Here is a 16529-nt window from a genome sequence, read left to right on the forward strand (position 1 = left end):
CAGTTTGCAATTTCCTTGTATTTTTGAATATTCAACGCTTTGAGGCTTGAAAGTACCCCTTCTGGGACATTTCGCATTGGTAGTACCAATGTTATGTTTTGAGACATTTCCCCCCCATTAACATTAGAACTTGGCTAGTATCACAAGCCAAATGTCATTTATGACACCTGCACCAAGAACAATTCATCGCACATTTTGTATTCGCCGAAAAAAGCTTCTGAAATTGGGAATCACCCTGATTGTCACCAACCGTGTCAACTTTGGTTCATTGCAGAAGAATTGTGCGTTGTAGAAGAATTGACACAGTACAACCAGTTGAACCTTTCCAGTAACATCATTTGCTCCAAATGGTTGCTGTAGTTGCGACCGTCAGGTCGCAGTTTAGTTGCGGCCGTTAGGTCGCAGTTTAGTATCAAAACCTCCACCGGCCGTCCGTCCGTCCGTCCGTCCGTCCGTCGGTCACACGTCACACCTTTGCCCTGCTCATATCTCCGCATCAGTATGACATCACACTGCTGACATCAGTATGACATCACACCGTACACAAATGACCCTTATATAAGACCGGCAAGAAACAGTGGTCTAAAACAGTGGTTGCTATGGTAACCAGTTGGTTGCTAAGGTAAAAAACATGGTTGCTATGGTAAACAGTTGGTTGCTAGGGTAAACAGTTAGTTGCTAGGGTAAGAAAACATGGTTGCTATGGTAAACAATTGGTTGCTAGGGTAAACAGTTGGTTGCTAGGGTAAAAAAACATGGTTGCTGTGGTAAACAGTTGGTTGCTAGGGTAAACAGTTGGTTGCTAAGGTAAAAAACATGGTTGCTATGGTAAACAGTTGGTTAGTAGGGTAAACAGTTGGTTGCTAGGGTAAAAAACCATGGTTGCTATGGTAAACAGTTAGTTGCTAAGAGTGTAATAATTGGTAAAACAAACTTTTGGCCTATTTGTGGAGATAAGCGACCAACGGTCGCTTATCTCCCGATTAGGGAGTCTTACTGGTATCAAAACTTCCACCGGCCGTCCGTCCGTCCGTCCGTCCGTCCGTCGGTCACACGTCACACCTTTGCCCTGCTCATATCTCCGCATCAGTATGACATCACACTGCTTGGTGTGTGCCGTCAGGGTCATTTGTGTACGGTGTGATGTCATACTGATGTCAGCAGTGTGATGTCATACTGATGTCAGCAGCTATGTCTCTATATATGGAGTTATATGTTGTTCGTGTCCAAATATGGGGCTTGTGAGGTCAGACTTAGTGAGATTCGTCGGTTATCTCCATATATGGAGGGATGTGTTGGTTATCTCCATATCTGGAGATTCAACCTTCAACGATTTTGACATCTTGTTACTAATCTGTCGGTAGATAATGCCGGTCTTATATAAGGGTCATTTGTGTACGGTGTGATGTCATACTGATGTCAGCAGTGTGACAGGAGATAAGCGACCAACGGTCGCTTATCTCCCGATTAGGGAGTCTTACTGGTATTAGTAAGTAAAAGTTGTGTTGTGTTATTTATGACATTGGCCTTCACCTTGACTCATGACAGCCATCGCAATGGGCAACGTGAACGCCTAATGATTCTGTACTATAGCAGGGATTACACAGCCAATAATTGATTGATGGACCCCGGCCTCCCTCTCTCTCTCTCTCTCTCTCTCTCTCTGTCTCTCTCTCTCTCTCTCTCTCTCTCTCTCTCTCTCTCTCTCCTAACACACACTCTCTGCCTGTATTGATCTGGCAGTGTGTGCCTGCGAGGGACGCTTAGCAGATAGAAATAAAGGACTTGCTCCTCATCTCTCAGAGGCACCGGAATGATGACACTTTTGATGGAAACATCAATCATCTCTCCTTTATACAGATATTCCTGGATTGGTGAAGATAGATAGAAGGTAGATATGCAGAGGGGGGGCTTATTATATGAAATATGCTCATCCATGAGTGTGGGATTGGTGGCATTTCTATCGTTTTTAAAATGTCAGTCCCTGCTACATTTAAGAAATCTTTTTAAAGCTCCTAGGGGGCGAGCCATGGGTCTGTGTGTGTGTGTGTGTGTGTGTGTGTGTGTGTGTGTGTGTGTGTGTGTGTGTGTGTGTGTGTGTGTGTGTGTGTGTGTGTGTGTGTGTGTGTGTGTGTGTGTGTGTGTGTGTGTGTGTGCGCGTGTGTGTGTTTCCCTCTTTTCTTTTCACTTCTTTAAAACACCTGTAAACCCGTGATGTGACAATAAAGTTGATTTTGAATGAAGGTTTCACATTTCTTTTGATTCATATTATTAGATCTATCATCCCGCCATTCGTCCATATTTGGACATATGACATCATCAATATGACGTTGATGAGTTTACTGGGAAGCCATGCCATTATTAGAGCCTGGCCGTCTCTCTCTCTCTTTTTCTTTTCTTTAACTTTACCAAATGATAAAAAGAAAAAGTACCTATCTTTAGCTGCTTTCAGCTCCAGGGGTTTGAATACAGAACAAATCCATCCTAGAGAATGTTGATCTCCTCTATAGGCAGGCGTTTGCATTGAGAAAATGCATTGAAAGACCTTGTGGAGTAAAACGGCCATTAAGTATTCATGAACATATGTGAGACAGGGCATGGACATGTGTAGGAAAGGTCAATATGTGCACACATTCCTGGAGCAGCGTAGACGGGGAGGATAAATCACCTGTAGTGCTTCAGCATGGGACCACAGCAGTTCAAATAATGGTCTTGATTTGCAGGCTGACATCTTGGCTCCTACACTGACAGCATTCACCAGGGAACAGTGCCATAAAAAAGGTGCTTGGTGTCTATACATCACTCTCTCTCTCTCTCTCTCTCTCTCTCTCTCTCTCTCTCTCTCTCTCTCTCTCTCTCTCTCTCTCTCTCTCAAAACCAAACCAACACACACATGCACATAGTGGTGTAAAGTAACTAAGTACATTTACTTAGGACAACTTTGTTTTTTTACAACAAGGGTTCATATTTTAGATTGTAATTAGAGAAAAGAAAAAGTGAGTGTTAAAATGTTTTCATTTGCTTAGTTCTATTGTTTTATCGCGTTTACCGTGCTAAAATGTGGGGCATGCGTACGCATGGGGGCATGCGTACAAGTGGCTAAATATCTCTTTTTAGACACAATAAGCCAGCAGTTTCTTTATTGCTATTTACACTTCTAGCCCCTATAAGTCACATCCAACCATGAAAGGTTTCGTTGTATCTTGGGAATGGGCTTATTCTGTGTAAAATGACATATTTAGCCACTTGTACGCATACTCCCAACCACTGAAATAAGAATCTCTAAAACAATAGAAAGAAGTAAATGAATTAATTTTAACACTCATCTTTTATATTATTTAATTACAATCTAAAATATGATCCCTTGTTGTAAAAAAACTAAAGTTGTCCTTTAAGTACTGTATACTTAAATACAAGTTTGAGGTATTTGTACTTTACTTGAGTATTTCCAATTTTCTGTCATGTTACTTCTATCTCCACAACATCTCAGAGGTATGTATATTGTAGGCTACTTTTACTCACTACAATTATTTGAAAACTTTTTAGATTTTGATTATTATTAGCCTACAAAACATAGCCTCGTAAACCAGTCTCAACTGAAGATGGGAGGAGTCAGTTTACTAGGCTATACAAAACATACTTCAACCACTTCAGCCCTATATACATTTCGGCCATTGAAAATAGCCGATCTACAAGCTCAGAATACGTCACATCGCGACCCATTGTGAGCTTGTAGATCTTGTAGATCAATATTCACTATTATGTATTCCCTTTGTAGTTTGGGTTTCTTCCTGGAGGCTGCCAGCTTGGCTGCCACCTTGCCACCTTACCATTCACCCAACACTGTGGGTGTGGCTAACTTCAGCTGGGTTACCACCCACCATGACAACTAGGCATACTTAATGAACTGGTGGGTGTGGCCACATAAAAACCTAATTTTAACTCTTTCTGTACACTTTTTTGGAAGAAATCTTCCTCCTATAGTATAATCAATCATAATACCTGATAATCATGTTTTTTTTTGGGGGGGGGGGGTCATGGCACCCCATCTTTAAGTAGGCCTACATTTTGATACCATTTTGTACTTTTACTGAAGTAAATGTTGAATTCCACACTTTTACTTGTAAGGGTGCCCTCACACCAAAATACCTAGAGTGGAATCCGCCAATGCATTTCAATGAGAATGGAGCGTATTTTGCAGAAATCCTCTACTGGCAAAAAAATAAATAAATAAATAAACGCTCCATTCTCATTGAAATGCATTGGCGGATTCCACTCTAGGTATTTTGGTTTGAGGGCACCCTAACAGAGTATCTATATTTCAGTATTGATAAAAATGTAAAATGTAAATACTTTTCCCACACTGCACACACACACACACACACACACACACACACACACACACACACACACACACACACACACACACACACACACACACACACACACACACACACAACAACAACAAAATCAGGAAGGCTCATGCGCAGAAGCATCCTCTTGCAAAACACAAAAGGTTATTGATTTTTGCACAATGAATTGCCCATTAAATTCCTTCTGCTCCATTAATTCTCCCTTTTTGTCTGTCAAAGATTCACCAAAACTCAATTCTGAACAGAATTTTACAGTAAACCTGGGATCAGCTCATGTTTCCGTGTTTACAAGCATGAGCGGTATTTATACGAAGGCCTCAGGGAAATAATGGATTTTAAACTACGTTAAGTTCAGCTAAATGCATTTAACTGAAGAACGAATGGGATGAAACAAAGGCTAAAGACATAAGGAAACACAGACTGAGAGAGAGAGAGGGAGAGAGAGAGAGAGAGAGAGGGAGAGGGGGAGAGAGAGAGATAATGGGAGATTGATAAAGCCGAGGAGAGAGACAAGGGAGGCAGACAGAGACAGTGAAAGTGTGGAGAGGCTTAATAGCCTAAATGTATTTAACAGGCTCTGTTGGTTTAAATATGAAAGTATTAGCCGGAATTTCATTTTTGTCTCTGCTAGGCCAAAGCCGTGGTTGACACCACAGATATAAAGAGCTAGATGCCTCGGTCGTCTCTGCAGTTAATTGGAGCGATGTGCAAAAGTTCTAGTCCGGACTTCCTGGAAAAACCAAAGGAACGCTGTCAGTCAAAGTGACTACTGGCCAATCACAGCGCGACTTTTCCGGAACTTATCCAAGAACCACAATTCAATTCAACAGAGCCAGTTCCGATGTTGCACGGCTCAGCTGTTCTCACAGGCTGCGTACGTAAAGACCCGCCCCCACCTGCCTCTGATTGGCCTGGCAACTTCCCTATGTGTGACGCACGCGGAAGCAATGAACACGGAAGTGATTCCCTTGGTTGCTAAATGCATACGCCCCCTAGCCGAAGGAGGCGTCTACCTTTCTATGTCTATGGTTGACACCCACCCGTCCACCCACCCGAGGTTGTGCTGAAACATCAGAGCTTCTTGATACGGCACAGTTAAGAAGCAGGAGTTAAACTATTAATCTGGCTGGTCGAGTCATCACTGTGTGATGTGGATCACTGTGACCTCACAGTCCGTGAGGTCGGATGTAGAGTTATTAGCCAGCTCCATATGGAGATGTCTTGACCATATATGGAGCGTGACATGAGGCGTGACGCACAGATGGTCGGACATGATCTGCAGGTTTTCATAAATGCGACCTATGGTCACAAATAACATATCTTATGCACTTTACATATTCCCTAGCATTGACCTCCTTACCCAATATAAGGTATTAGATGACAACGTAGGGCTGCATTGTTGTGGCCGCACCTGTGAAAGTGATACTTATAGGTGTAGTATGTGGAGTATGGTTAAGTGAAAACACTTTGGCCATGATGTTGGCTATTGTTGCCTTGTGTGTTAAAATACTATAATTTGAAAACTTATGTTGTGTGATATGTGTTGATTTATGTGACTGGACTCGAGAAATTGCATTTGTTGTCATCAGTCTTCTCTTGGTTTACTTTGTTGTTCATTTTATATGTAATAGTTGATAAAAGTATGGAATTATCAAAGATAGAGTTCTGGAGCATTGTAATGTGCCGACAGTCTATATACTGTATATTTTTATGTGAAACTTGATATGTGAAATTTGACGACTTCTGTTCTGCCGTCACATGATCTGTAATTAGAAAGAGCTTTTTCCCCCCACAGCCCAGGGCTCTGGACAGCAGGTCAACTGTCAGGTCAACCATCTTTAACGTTTTCGGTTTCGTCATCTGTTTATTTATTTATTTGTCTACTTTGTTGTTTGTGACAGTGTGGTCTGGTAAGGCATTTTGTCTGTGCCCACATCCAGTGTTCCACTTTCCCAGTGGCTACATCTACGACAAGACAGATCAATGCCTCTATCGACAGGTCCCACTTTAACCCCCCTCTCCCTTAGATAATGTGACCAACTCCCAGAGCTATATATGCCTGCAACATGTCCACCATCAGGCACGTGCACACATAGACATCAAAGGGGGCTTGAGCCCCTGCCTTTTTAACCCTCTGTAAAAAGTGCCCTCTCCAGACCATGAATGCAGTTTTTACTATGGTGAAAGAGATGCAATTGCCCTCTAAAGGCAGCATTCAAGAGAATTGCCTTGTCCAGACTCTCCTGAACTTGAATGCAGCATTATATGTTGAAATAATTGCCCTCTCTGTGTAGAAGTCCTTGCTGTAACACCCACATCTCCAGTATTGACTTGATTATGCTTAGTTCAGTGTGTTATCAAGCACCGAAGATAGCCGACCTCCAAGCTCACAAGGCGACGCGTTGTGAGCTTGGAGTTGGAGGTCTGCTATTTTTTTTGTGCTATACTGTCTTTGTACTAGTCTGTATTACAGTAACCTTGAAGGAATATTAGCCGGTAACCATTATTGTAAGGGACAACAGAAGAGTGTTTGTGCACATATGTAAACCTTTTTAGGCAGGTGCTGGACCCATCAACAAACTATATTGAAAACAGAAAATGAAAGTCTGCACACAAGCACCAGAAATGTGTGTCTACTTGAAACATCAGGTGCTTTATTAAAATCTACCAAATGGTGCTACAGTGCCTCAAAAACTTTACATGATTTAAATATTAATGGGACATAATATATTTTGTATTGTGGTGTTGTGGACTTGTGGTAGACCAGACAAGGGCAAGGGGCAACGTTTGAACAAGTGCATATTGATGTACCAGTGGTCACAATAATGCATGCTGTTTTCAGCACTATGGACAGCTCCAGTCCAGACAGTGTTGTTGGTGAACATTGTGGTCTATTGAAGTGGAGTTGGGAGCAAAACATATACAGTGTATATAGCCTATCTACCTATCAAACATGAATGCTTGATATAAAGTAGGAATCAGGATATGCTACTTTTTTTTTATTTGTATTTTTTATTTTACCGTTTTATTTCATAGGGTGTTGTTGAGTGTCAGTGTTTTTGTTTTATAATAGGGAGACTATTTGATTTAGGAGTTTATTTTTGACAGGTATTCATACCGGGTATATTAATCAAACTTTGTATTTGAGAATGTACAGTAGCCTATAGTCAACTGGCTATCGTTCAATTGCAGTTCCTGCATGGGTGAGGGGAAAAAAGAAAGAAAAAAGAAAAGAGAAAACGTGTCTTAGAAGAAGCCATAATTCTGGGGGCAAGGCACAGCCACATCAAACAGGTTTGAATGAATACACGTGGTGTAATGTTTTCATTAAGCGTGTAGTTGTTTCACCACCATACACAAGGCGTGAGCTCACGCGGACACGCTCAGCTCTCCCCTGGGTCAGTGTCAGCATCCATTTATTTTCCAATCGGGTGGGTGGTAGACGTATGTCAGACGCGCGCTGTGGGGCGGGTATCGACGCGTTTGTAAAGAAAGAAAATAAACGTGCGCTTTGTGGGGCTGCCTGCAACCCTTCACTGTGGATATAGGCTATATGCGCATCATATTAGCTACACGAGAAGTTGATGTGAGAGATGTAAGCTGCCATCCTTTGAGCGTCGGCTGTAGCTCTCCAAAGCTGCAGGCTTTGGCTGGGAACACGGCACGGCGCAGCGCATTCTCTCCTCTCTCCTCTCCTCACCACCTGTATGGATGACCACCTGTATGGATGGATGACCACCACTGCAGTCTCATCGAGTCGCCTTCGTTCGCCCGGAACGGGGACGACAACACAGCCGAACACCTAGGCTATGCCGAGGTGAGGAACGGCGTCATGATGTTCGAGGAGTCCACCGCGCTCTCGTCTCACCTGTCCATGGATCGATATGAACGCGGCGGCGGCGGCATGCAGGGGTCCTCGTACTACGAGAGGCTGGTCATCAACATCTCGGGCTTGCGTTTCGAAACTCAGCTGAAAACTTTCGACCAGTTCCCCAACACGCTTCTGGGAGACCCCAGGAAAAGGATGCGCTACTTTGACCCGCTGAGGAACGAGTACTTCTTTGACCGAAACCGGCCCAGCTTCGACGCCATCCTCTACTACTACCAGTCCGGGGGGCGCATCCGGAGACCTGTTAACGTCCCCATCGACATCTTCTCCGAGGAGATACGCTTTTATCAGCTCGGAGAGGAGGCGATGGAGAAATTCAGAGAGGACGAGGGCTTCATAAAAGACGAGGAGCGCGTGCTGCCCGACAGAGAGTTCCAAAAGCAGTGCTGGTTATTGTTTGAGTATCCGGAGAGCTCCGGGGCGGCCAGGGGGATCGCCATAGTGTCGGTGTTTGTCATTCTCATCTCAATCGTGGTGTTCTGCTTGGAGACCTTGCCAGAATTTCGGGATGATTTTAATAAGGAGCACGCTACTGAGGCCCCTGTAAATGGCACTGCAGCCCATCGCCCGAACCCATTCACAGACCCCTTTTTCTTGATAGAGACACTGTGCATAATCTGGTTCTCTTTTGAGTTGCTGGTCAGGTTTTTTGCGTGCCCGAGCAAGACGACTTTCTCAAAAAACATCATGAACATTATTGATATTGTCGCCATAATTCCCTATTTCATCACTTTGGGGACAGAGCTGGCCGAGACGCAGGGTAACAGTGGGCAACAAGCCATGTCCCTGGCCATCCTCAGGGTGATCCGACTCGTGAGAGTCTTTCGCATCTTCAAACTCTCCAGGCACTCCAAGGGCCTCCAGATCTTAGGTCAGACCCTCAAGGCCAGCATGAGGGAACTAGGCCTGCTGATCTTTTTCCTTTTCATCGGAGTCATCCTGTTCTCGAGCGCAGTTTACTTCGCGGAAGCGGACGACCCCACGTCGAGTTTCACCAGCATCCCAGATGCGTTCTGGTGGGCCGTGGTCACCATGACCACGGTCGGGTACGGGGACATGCACCCGGTGACCGTCGGCGGGAAGATCGTGGGGTCCATGTGCGCGATAGCGGGCGTGCTGACCATCGCCCTGCCCGTGCCCGTGATTGTCTCCAACTTCAATTACTTTTACCACAGGGAGACGGACGGGGAGGAGAGCGCGCGGTACTCGCATGTGAGTAGCTGTGATGATGACGAGCATCTCCAGCCTGAGGAGCTGAAGAGGACTTGCAGCACGCCGTCCCTGATGGGCAAGACAGAATACATGGTCATAGAGGAGGCTTTCAAAGAGCCATCACACTTCACTGATGAAAACAACCAAAACTGCGTGAACATCACAAAGATCTTCACAGACGTGTAAAATGTGTCCTCTGTGTTTATGGAGCATGAATGGAATCTATTTATGACAGTGGTTCTCAAACTTTCTTCATGTCAAGGACCTCCAAATTGACACATATAGGCCTATATTAGCTCGTGGACCCCCATTTGAAAAGATAAGCCAGGGACCCCCCCATAAGAGAAGATGTTTTACGGCTCTAGCAGTGATTCTCAACCATTTTAATGTCAAGGACCCCCAGTTTGACATGCATTATAGGCTAGCTATGGACCCCCATTTTTTTTTTTTTTTTTTTTTTTTTAAGATTTAGTTTTTTGGGCTTTTTGCCTTTATTGGATAGGACAGTAGACTGACAGGAAAAATGGGGGAGAGATAGGGAGTGACATGCGGCAAAGGTCGACCGGATCGGGAATCGAACTGGCGACGCCGACAGGCATTGATGCCGAAATGGCAATGCCTATATGGTATGCGCCTGGTCCACTAGGCCACCAGGCGCCCCTATGGACCCCCATTTAATGGCATTTTTCTGGGACCACAGTTTATATTGTAAAATCAATGTAAAATGTACCCGTCAGGGTCCATTTGGTTCCATTTGTAGGCTACACTCTACTCTAGAGCCATAAGGGTCCATTTGGTTCCTAACTATCATTTAGCCGGGGACCCCCTGGAACTCGCTCAAGGACTCCTGCAGGGTCCCCGGACCCCACTTTGAGAACCACTGCTCCATGTCAATGAGGGGAATCTATTATGACATATTTTTTGATGGCTAATCGTAATAATGTGTCGGTTCATATCTGTCCAGTGGATGTAGAGCCAAATGATGCCTAATACCCATATCGTGGTCATTGCTTGCGTCAGAAGGTGTTTTGTCAGTGCTTTTGATTATAGCCTAACACGTGTAGCATAATATATATAGGCTATGGCCTACACTATAATTCTACCTGTGATGAGAAACAGAAACAGAATTGTCTTGTGCTTTGTGAGGAAGACGTTGTTTCATTGTCCAGTCATATAATGAATGGCAATATAGCCTATAAGCCTATAGCCAAAATGCCTGTAAAGGTTATTATATATCTAATATATCATACATACACTGTTATCATACACGTTATAATCTTCCAGTGATGGTTGGTTAATTATTCAGGTAATAATATGCAGATTATATGAGCGAAGAAGCGTCACCAGTTATAAACTGAGCTTTAGCCAAGATGGTCGTGCAGAATTGCCTATAGCCTCAATACCAAATAAAAAAGGGGAATGAAGAGACCCTGACTCAGAAAACGTCATTACCTTCTTTATATTGTATGTTTATTTGCATGCACTTATGGCTACTGTAAGATTTTCATCCAAGATGAAACACTGAATGACCATATCCTTGAATATTTCAGAAATTTCAAGAGATAGTAAGGAAAAAATAATCTGGCAATAATAAACGCCTTAAGATATTGTTTTCTTTTTCTCCCCCTGCTTTTAATCTCGAGAAGCCTTTGCCGATTGTCTCATGAAATATCGTTCGTCCCATGCTTTAGAAAGTGCAATTTCAACAGTTAACGATAAATAAGTGTTACGCGAGGAGCAGAGACACGTGTGGTCCCTCCTTCTTCTTTAATGAACCCACCCTGTGATGCAGTCTCCATGGCGACGGTGGTTTCCTGGGTAACCCCCTTTCAAAATGTTACCATGGCATCGTTTTAGCATAATATAGACTTTCCAAACGTGTTTCTTCTTCACCTTTTCCTTCTTCCTGGAATAATGGGGGTAATCTAATGCGTACGTCATTGGGTATAACTGCAGCGAATCGCCTTTATATAACCAGAATTTACAACCGTTTGATGTTTAATGCATTTATGGAACTCTTAAGGGTAATGAACAAATCAATAGGGATCCATTGACCCTTTTTAGGACAAGAGAATATCTTAGGTAATACATTAACAAGTAGGCTATTAAGCATCTCAGGAACCTTTGTTTGTAACACAGCTGGCAAGGCATTCAATTCCTTTCTCATTAAAAACCCTCAGCTGTTTCCATTATTCCAGCCAGTGGCGGACAGTAAAAAAGTACATGTCCTTGAGTATTGTACATTGAGTACCATGTACTTTTTACTTGGGTATTTCTTTTATTTTAGGATACTTCTGACTTTCGAGTGAAAGTCATGAAGTGTCCCACTACATTTCAAAGACAAATATTTTCCTTTTACTCCACTACATTTCCAGGAATAGAAAAAAATGCATTATGAATTAACCACTGAACTGACTACTACTGTAGGCTATCACAAACATTATGAAAACATGGTGGTTGGCAATATATACAGCATCAAGCTATAATCCTCGCTATTTAACAGGGGCCTCTTCTGGGGTCTCAGGGGATGGCAATTCTCACTCCACAGCGTTCGTATATAACCTTAAATTCAGATTTTTTTTTATTATTTTTTGCATATTTTCTCCACTTCAGAATTAGTTTAGCAGATAAATCTGATTTTAGACCAGCGAGTGCATCTCAATCCACCCCCATGCATGCATGTGACATTTGATACACATGGCATAGACATTATAGGCAAGAATTTAAAAAACAAACAAAGAATACAATTATGTTTTTTTTAATAACCTCAATAGCTGATCTACAAGCTCACAATGTGTTGCATCGTGATGCATTTTGAGCTTGTAGATTGGCTATTTGGCCAATCTTATTGTCACTAGGGAAGACAGCCTTGCTTATTTTATTTTACATTAGCCAAGTCCCTCCTCTGGTACTGAACCATATCTATCACTATCACTATTCACTACACTGTCTCAGCAGAGCTCCTACCATTTGTTGCAGACTTAATGAGCACCATTTAAATACACACTCGCATTCATCATGATTAGTTTCACATCAGAAATGTGTCGTAAATGTATAGGAATGCCATTTCTGCCCATTGTTTCTGAACACTGCGTGGATTGATTTATCTGACTGTGAATACTAAAACAGCTCACATGCAGTCTGAGAGACTGGGGAGGCTGCTTGATCCACATGGAGAAGGAATCACACATCTGTCAGCCTCATTATGTCCTACAGTGTGTGTGTGTGTGTGTGTGTGTGTGTGTGTGTGTGTGTGTGTGTGTGTGTGTGTGTGTGTGTGTGTGTGTGTGTGTGTGTGTGTGTGTGTGTGTGTGTGTGCGTGCGTGCGTGCGTGCGTGCGTGCGTGTGTGTGTGTGTAATGCAAGGGGACCCATAATGACTGCAACAGTACAATAAGTCAATAATCGAAGAGACTTTTGCATAATAGCACAATAATAGAGGGTAAGGGTCACAATGTGCCAATATTTATTATTATATGATCCTGTGTGCCTAGATTGAACATGCATTTTTCATGAGACTTCAGATAAAAAGGATGTTTAAAATATTTACAGCGTTCCTACAGGAGGATATTTACTGAGTTCAATATTGTTCATATTGTTTGTTATTCTTGAACAGCTAAGTGCTGCCCCCAAGTGAAACAAGTGGGATATTACCAGAGCCCATGCAGTATTCCATATAAGGTGTGAGTAATAGATTCATATTCATTCCATATTTGGTCCAGTTTTACAACTTTGAAGTTATGAAGGATTATGGTTGCCATAATAATTATCACAAATGTGCAAAAATCACGAGACGAAAACTAAACATCTTTTATTCTACTTCACTACTATTTGTGACATACATTTGATCATTTACATGGTTAGGAACACTAGTGAGTACCATGGAGTGTCAAAATATGTCCCCAAGGACCAGTGGTTTAAAGTAACTAAGTAAATTTACTTAAGTATTTGTACTTTGTACTACTTGAGTATTTCCAATTTCCAATACTTTTACTTCTACTCCACATCTCAGATCTTAATATTGCACTTTTACTCCACTACATTTATTTGAAAACTTTAGTTAGGCCTACTAGTTACTTTGCAGATATAAATTATAATATTATAAAACATACATAAACCACTTTAGCCCTATTTTATACCTTATAACAAGCTCACAACAACTTGATCTTGTAGATCTGCTATTTTCAAACATTTTGTACTATTACTTTGGTATTTTAAGTACATTTTGAAGCCAATACTTTCATACTTTTACTCAAGTACAGTTTGAATTCCAGACTTACAGAATATTTCTATATTGCAGTATTGATACTTTTACTTAAGTAAAATATGTGAGTACTTTTCCCACATACCAATGCTTGTATGCATGTGTCATGCTGTCATCCACCACCTCATAAACGGTGAGATTCACAACATTCACAAGTCAATGCAGATCTTGGCAGATGATATACTGTACAGACAAGATGCCAGTTTTGCTGAAAAACTGTGTATTTTGTTTTTTGTGCTGCCATCTTGAGCATATTCCCATTCTAAACTGATAGTGCTCTTTTTCCTCTACACACGGCTGAGGCTCAGGAGGTAGAGCAGGTTGGCCAACGATCCATGGTTCGGCGGTTAAAATCCCGACTCCACCTGTCCACATGCCGAAGAGTCCTTGAGCAAGACTCTGAACCCCTAGTTGCTCCCGATGAGTTGGTTGGTGCCTTGCATGGTTTCCTCTGCCATCGCTGTATGAATTTAATTTGTGTGTGAATGGGTAAGGCGCTATATGAATGCACCATTTAAAATGTACACTGTCCTTGCTATGTACTAGTAGAAGTCCTAATGTATAATAGAACCCCAACACAGTCCCTTGCTTTCCCCTATTTTCTTCCTAAAGTAATGGTCAATGGTCTGAAAACAAATCAAGAGCCTCATACTCCATTACACCGGTCCTGAATCCTTCTCAGTGTATAATTCAGGCCAGGAAAATACAGTGAATATCGTTCAGAGGCTTTTGTCTGACCCATAATTCTAAAGCATCCCGACGGGCATGGGCCATTAGCTACACTTTGAACATGAGAGTGCATATAATGTAATCACTTACAATTTGCAGGGACTATAAGCACAGATATGACAATTGGGATCATAACTTGTAACACGCTTTTTCAGCATGAAGAGGATCAGAAGATTAAGGTCTGGCTTAAGGTGTCACATGAAACACTATAGACAATAATGTTTCACATGACAAACAACAGTATGCAAATAACAACAATGTACAAAAACTGACTGGCAAATATTAGATTTGATGTCCTTGCGTCTGATGGCACTTGTGTTCTATAAGGCTTGTACAGACTGGTCTGGGTGTTTGCCTGCATCCTGCAGATTTAGAGGAAATCATGTAGACCACCACCACATTCGTAGAACTACAATTGACAAATTGTCTGATTTTTTTAGTTTATTTTCAGTTTTGTGGTATCATACAAATATTTAATGGTTAATACAAAGAAAACTAGTCTATAGAATAGACAAAGAAAATTAAACCACATTTCTGACCAAAAAGGTATAGGCTGAAGCCATAGCTTATGCCTACCCTTTTACAAAACAGACATGAAAAATGTGAAATGGAGAGAATAAAAATAAATAAAAATAAAAATAACAGGAAGCAAGATGATAGTGTATGGTTTGTTGGTGACTGCACTTAAATGTGTTCTTTTTAGTCTAAGGAATTGAGAATATGGTAGACCTTTCTTCAGAGCATGGGGTGTGCAAATGTGGCATGTAACAGGCTATTCTTGTCTGTAGATTTGTATTCTTGTCTAGGTTTGGTGTACAGACAGAGTTGTGGACAATCTTCCCTCCTTTAAAAAGTACACAGGTGTCTAGAAACCAAATACATGTCAGAAGTGGAATTGGGGGCTGGCAACTTTTATTTGGTTATGACGTGGTCTCCGTTTACACCAATATAGCATAATGATTTAGGCATGGAATACCTCCCAGGGAAGAACTGACAACCAACCTTTTATTTGAAAACTATTTTTATCTCCAACTACAGGGGGCACCAATGGGCTCAGTAATTATCCCAGATTATGCAGGCATTGCCATGGAACACAGTTCAGTGAATTTACCCACAACATGTTCTTATTCAAGAGATACATTGATGATATTTTACTCATTTGTCAGGGTACAGAGGGAGAGCTACATAGATTTGTGTGTTACGTAAATAATTTACTGTACCCCTACCATCAAATCTAACATGGAGTTTAACAAAAGTGAAATCCCATTTCACACATGTACTTTTCATTAAGGCAAATTGTCCACCACTCTGTGAATGGAACCTACAGACAAGAATAGCATGTTACATGCCACCAGTGCACAACTTAGGCCTGCATATTCTCAATTCCTTAGACTAAGATGAATGCCTACACTGTGTATCTTGTAAAAACTCCAAGAAGTGCTGTCACCAGCACATAATACACCGTCAGTCAATTTGTCAATTGTAATTCTTCCTATGTAGACTATTTCCGGTAAATGTAATCTGCAGTATGCCGGCAAACATCCGGACTAGTCCGTACACACATTATAGAACACATGAGTGCCGTCGACGCAAGGACATTGCCGGACACTTTATGGAAGCCGAAGTAGATCTCTCATTTATAGTTAGAACAAGTTATGGTCTGGGAAAAAAATCAATAAAAAGAAAATATATATATATAAAAAAAAAACAAGTTAAGGAATCCTGAAGAGGTGGTGATTTAGACAACCACCTCCTTCAAACTGAATACAAATGGATTTGTTATGGTCATGATACACCAGGCACCTGGATGGCTTGGTTCCAGGCTTAAAATAATGAATATGAGGTTTTTCAGAAATCTCTATGGGGAAAATGAATGGGTGGAACCACAAAATGGCCACCACTGCTATGCCCTATATACCTGTCTAAATTAAAGCAGAAGTGCTGAAAAATAATCATTTAAAAAATCACCATTATTTGGTCAATTTTGACTGGTATATGCTTGTTGGGGTTTTCGATCCAAATACGGTACATTAACACACACCTGTAGAGCAGTGGCTCTCAAC

General features: G+C 41.8%; 1 protein-coding gene across 1 annotated transcript; it reads left to right on the forward strand.

Annotated features, from left to right (window-relative positions):
• Positions 1-8100: 8100 nt before the first annotated feature.
• Positions 8101-9660, forward strand: LOC308287135 (potassium voltage-gated channel subfamily A member 1-like; the record flags this gene model as incomplete). Its single annotated transcript, XM_080728255.1, has 1 exon — positions 8101-9660. The coding sequence occupies one exon, from the start codon at positions 8101-8103 to the stop codon at positions 9658-9660; it is 1560 nt and encodes a 519-aa protein (XP_080584381.1).
• Positions 9661-16529: the final 6869 nt, after the last annotated feature.

Source organism: Nannobrachium achirus (genome assembly GCF_963921795.1).
Source record: "Nannobrachium achirus genome assembly, chromosome: 6".
NCBI lineage: Eukaryota > Metazoa > Chordata > Actinopteri > Myctophiformes > Myctophidae > Nannobrachium > Nannobrachium achirus.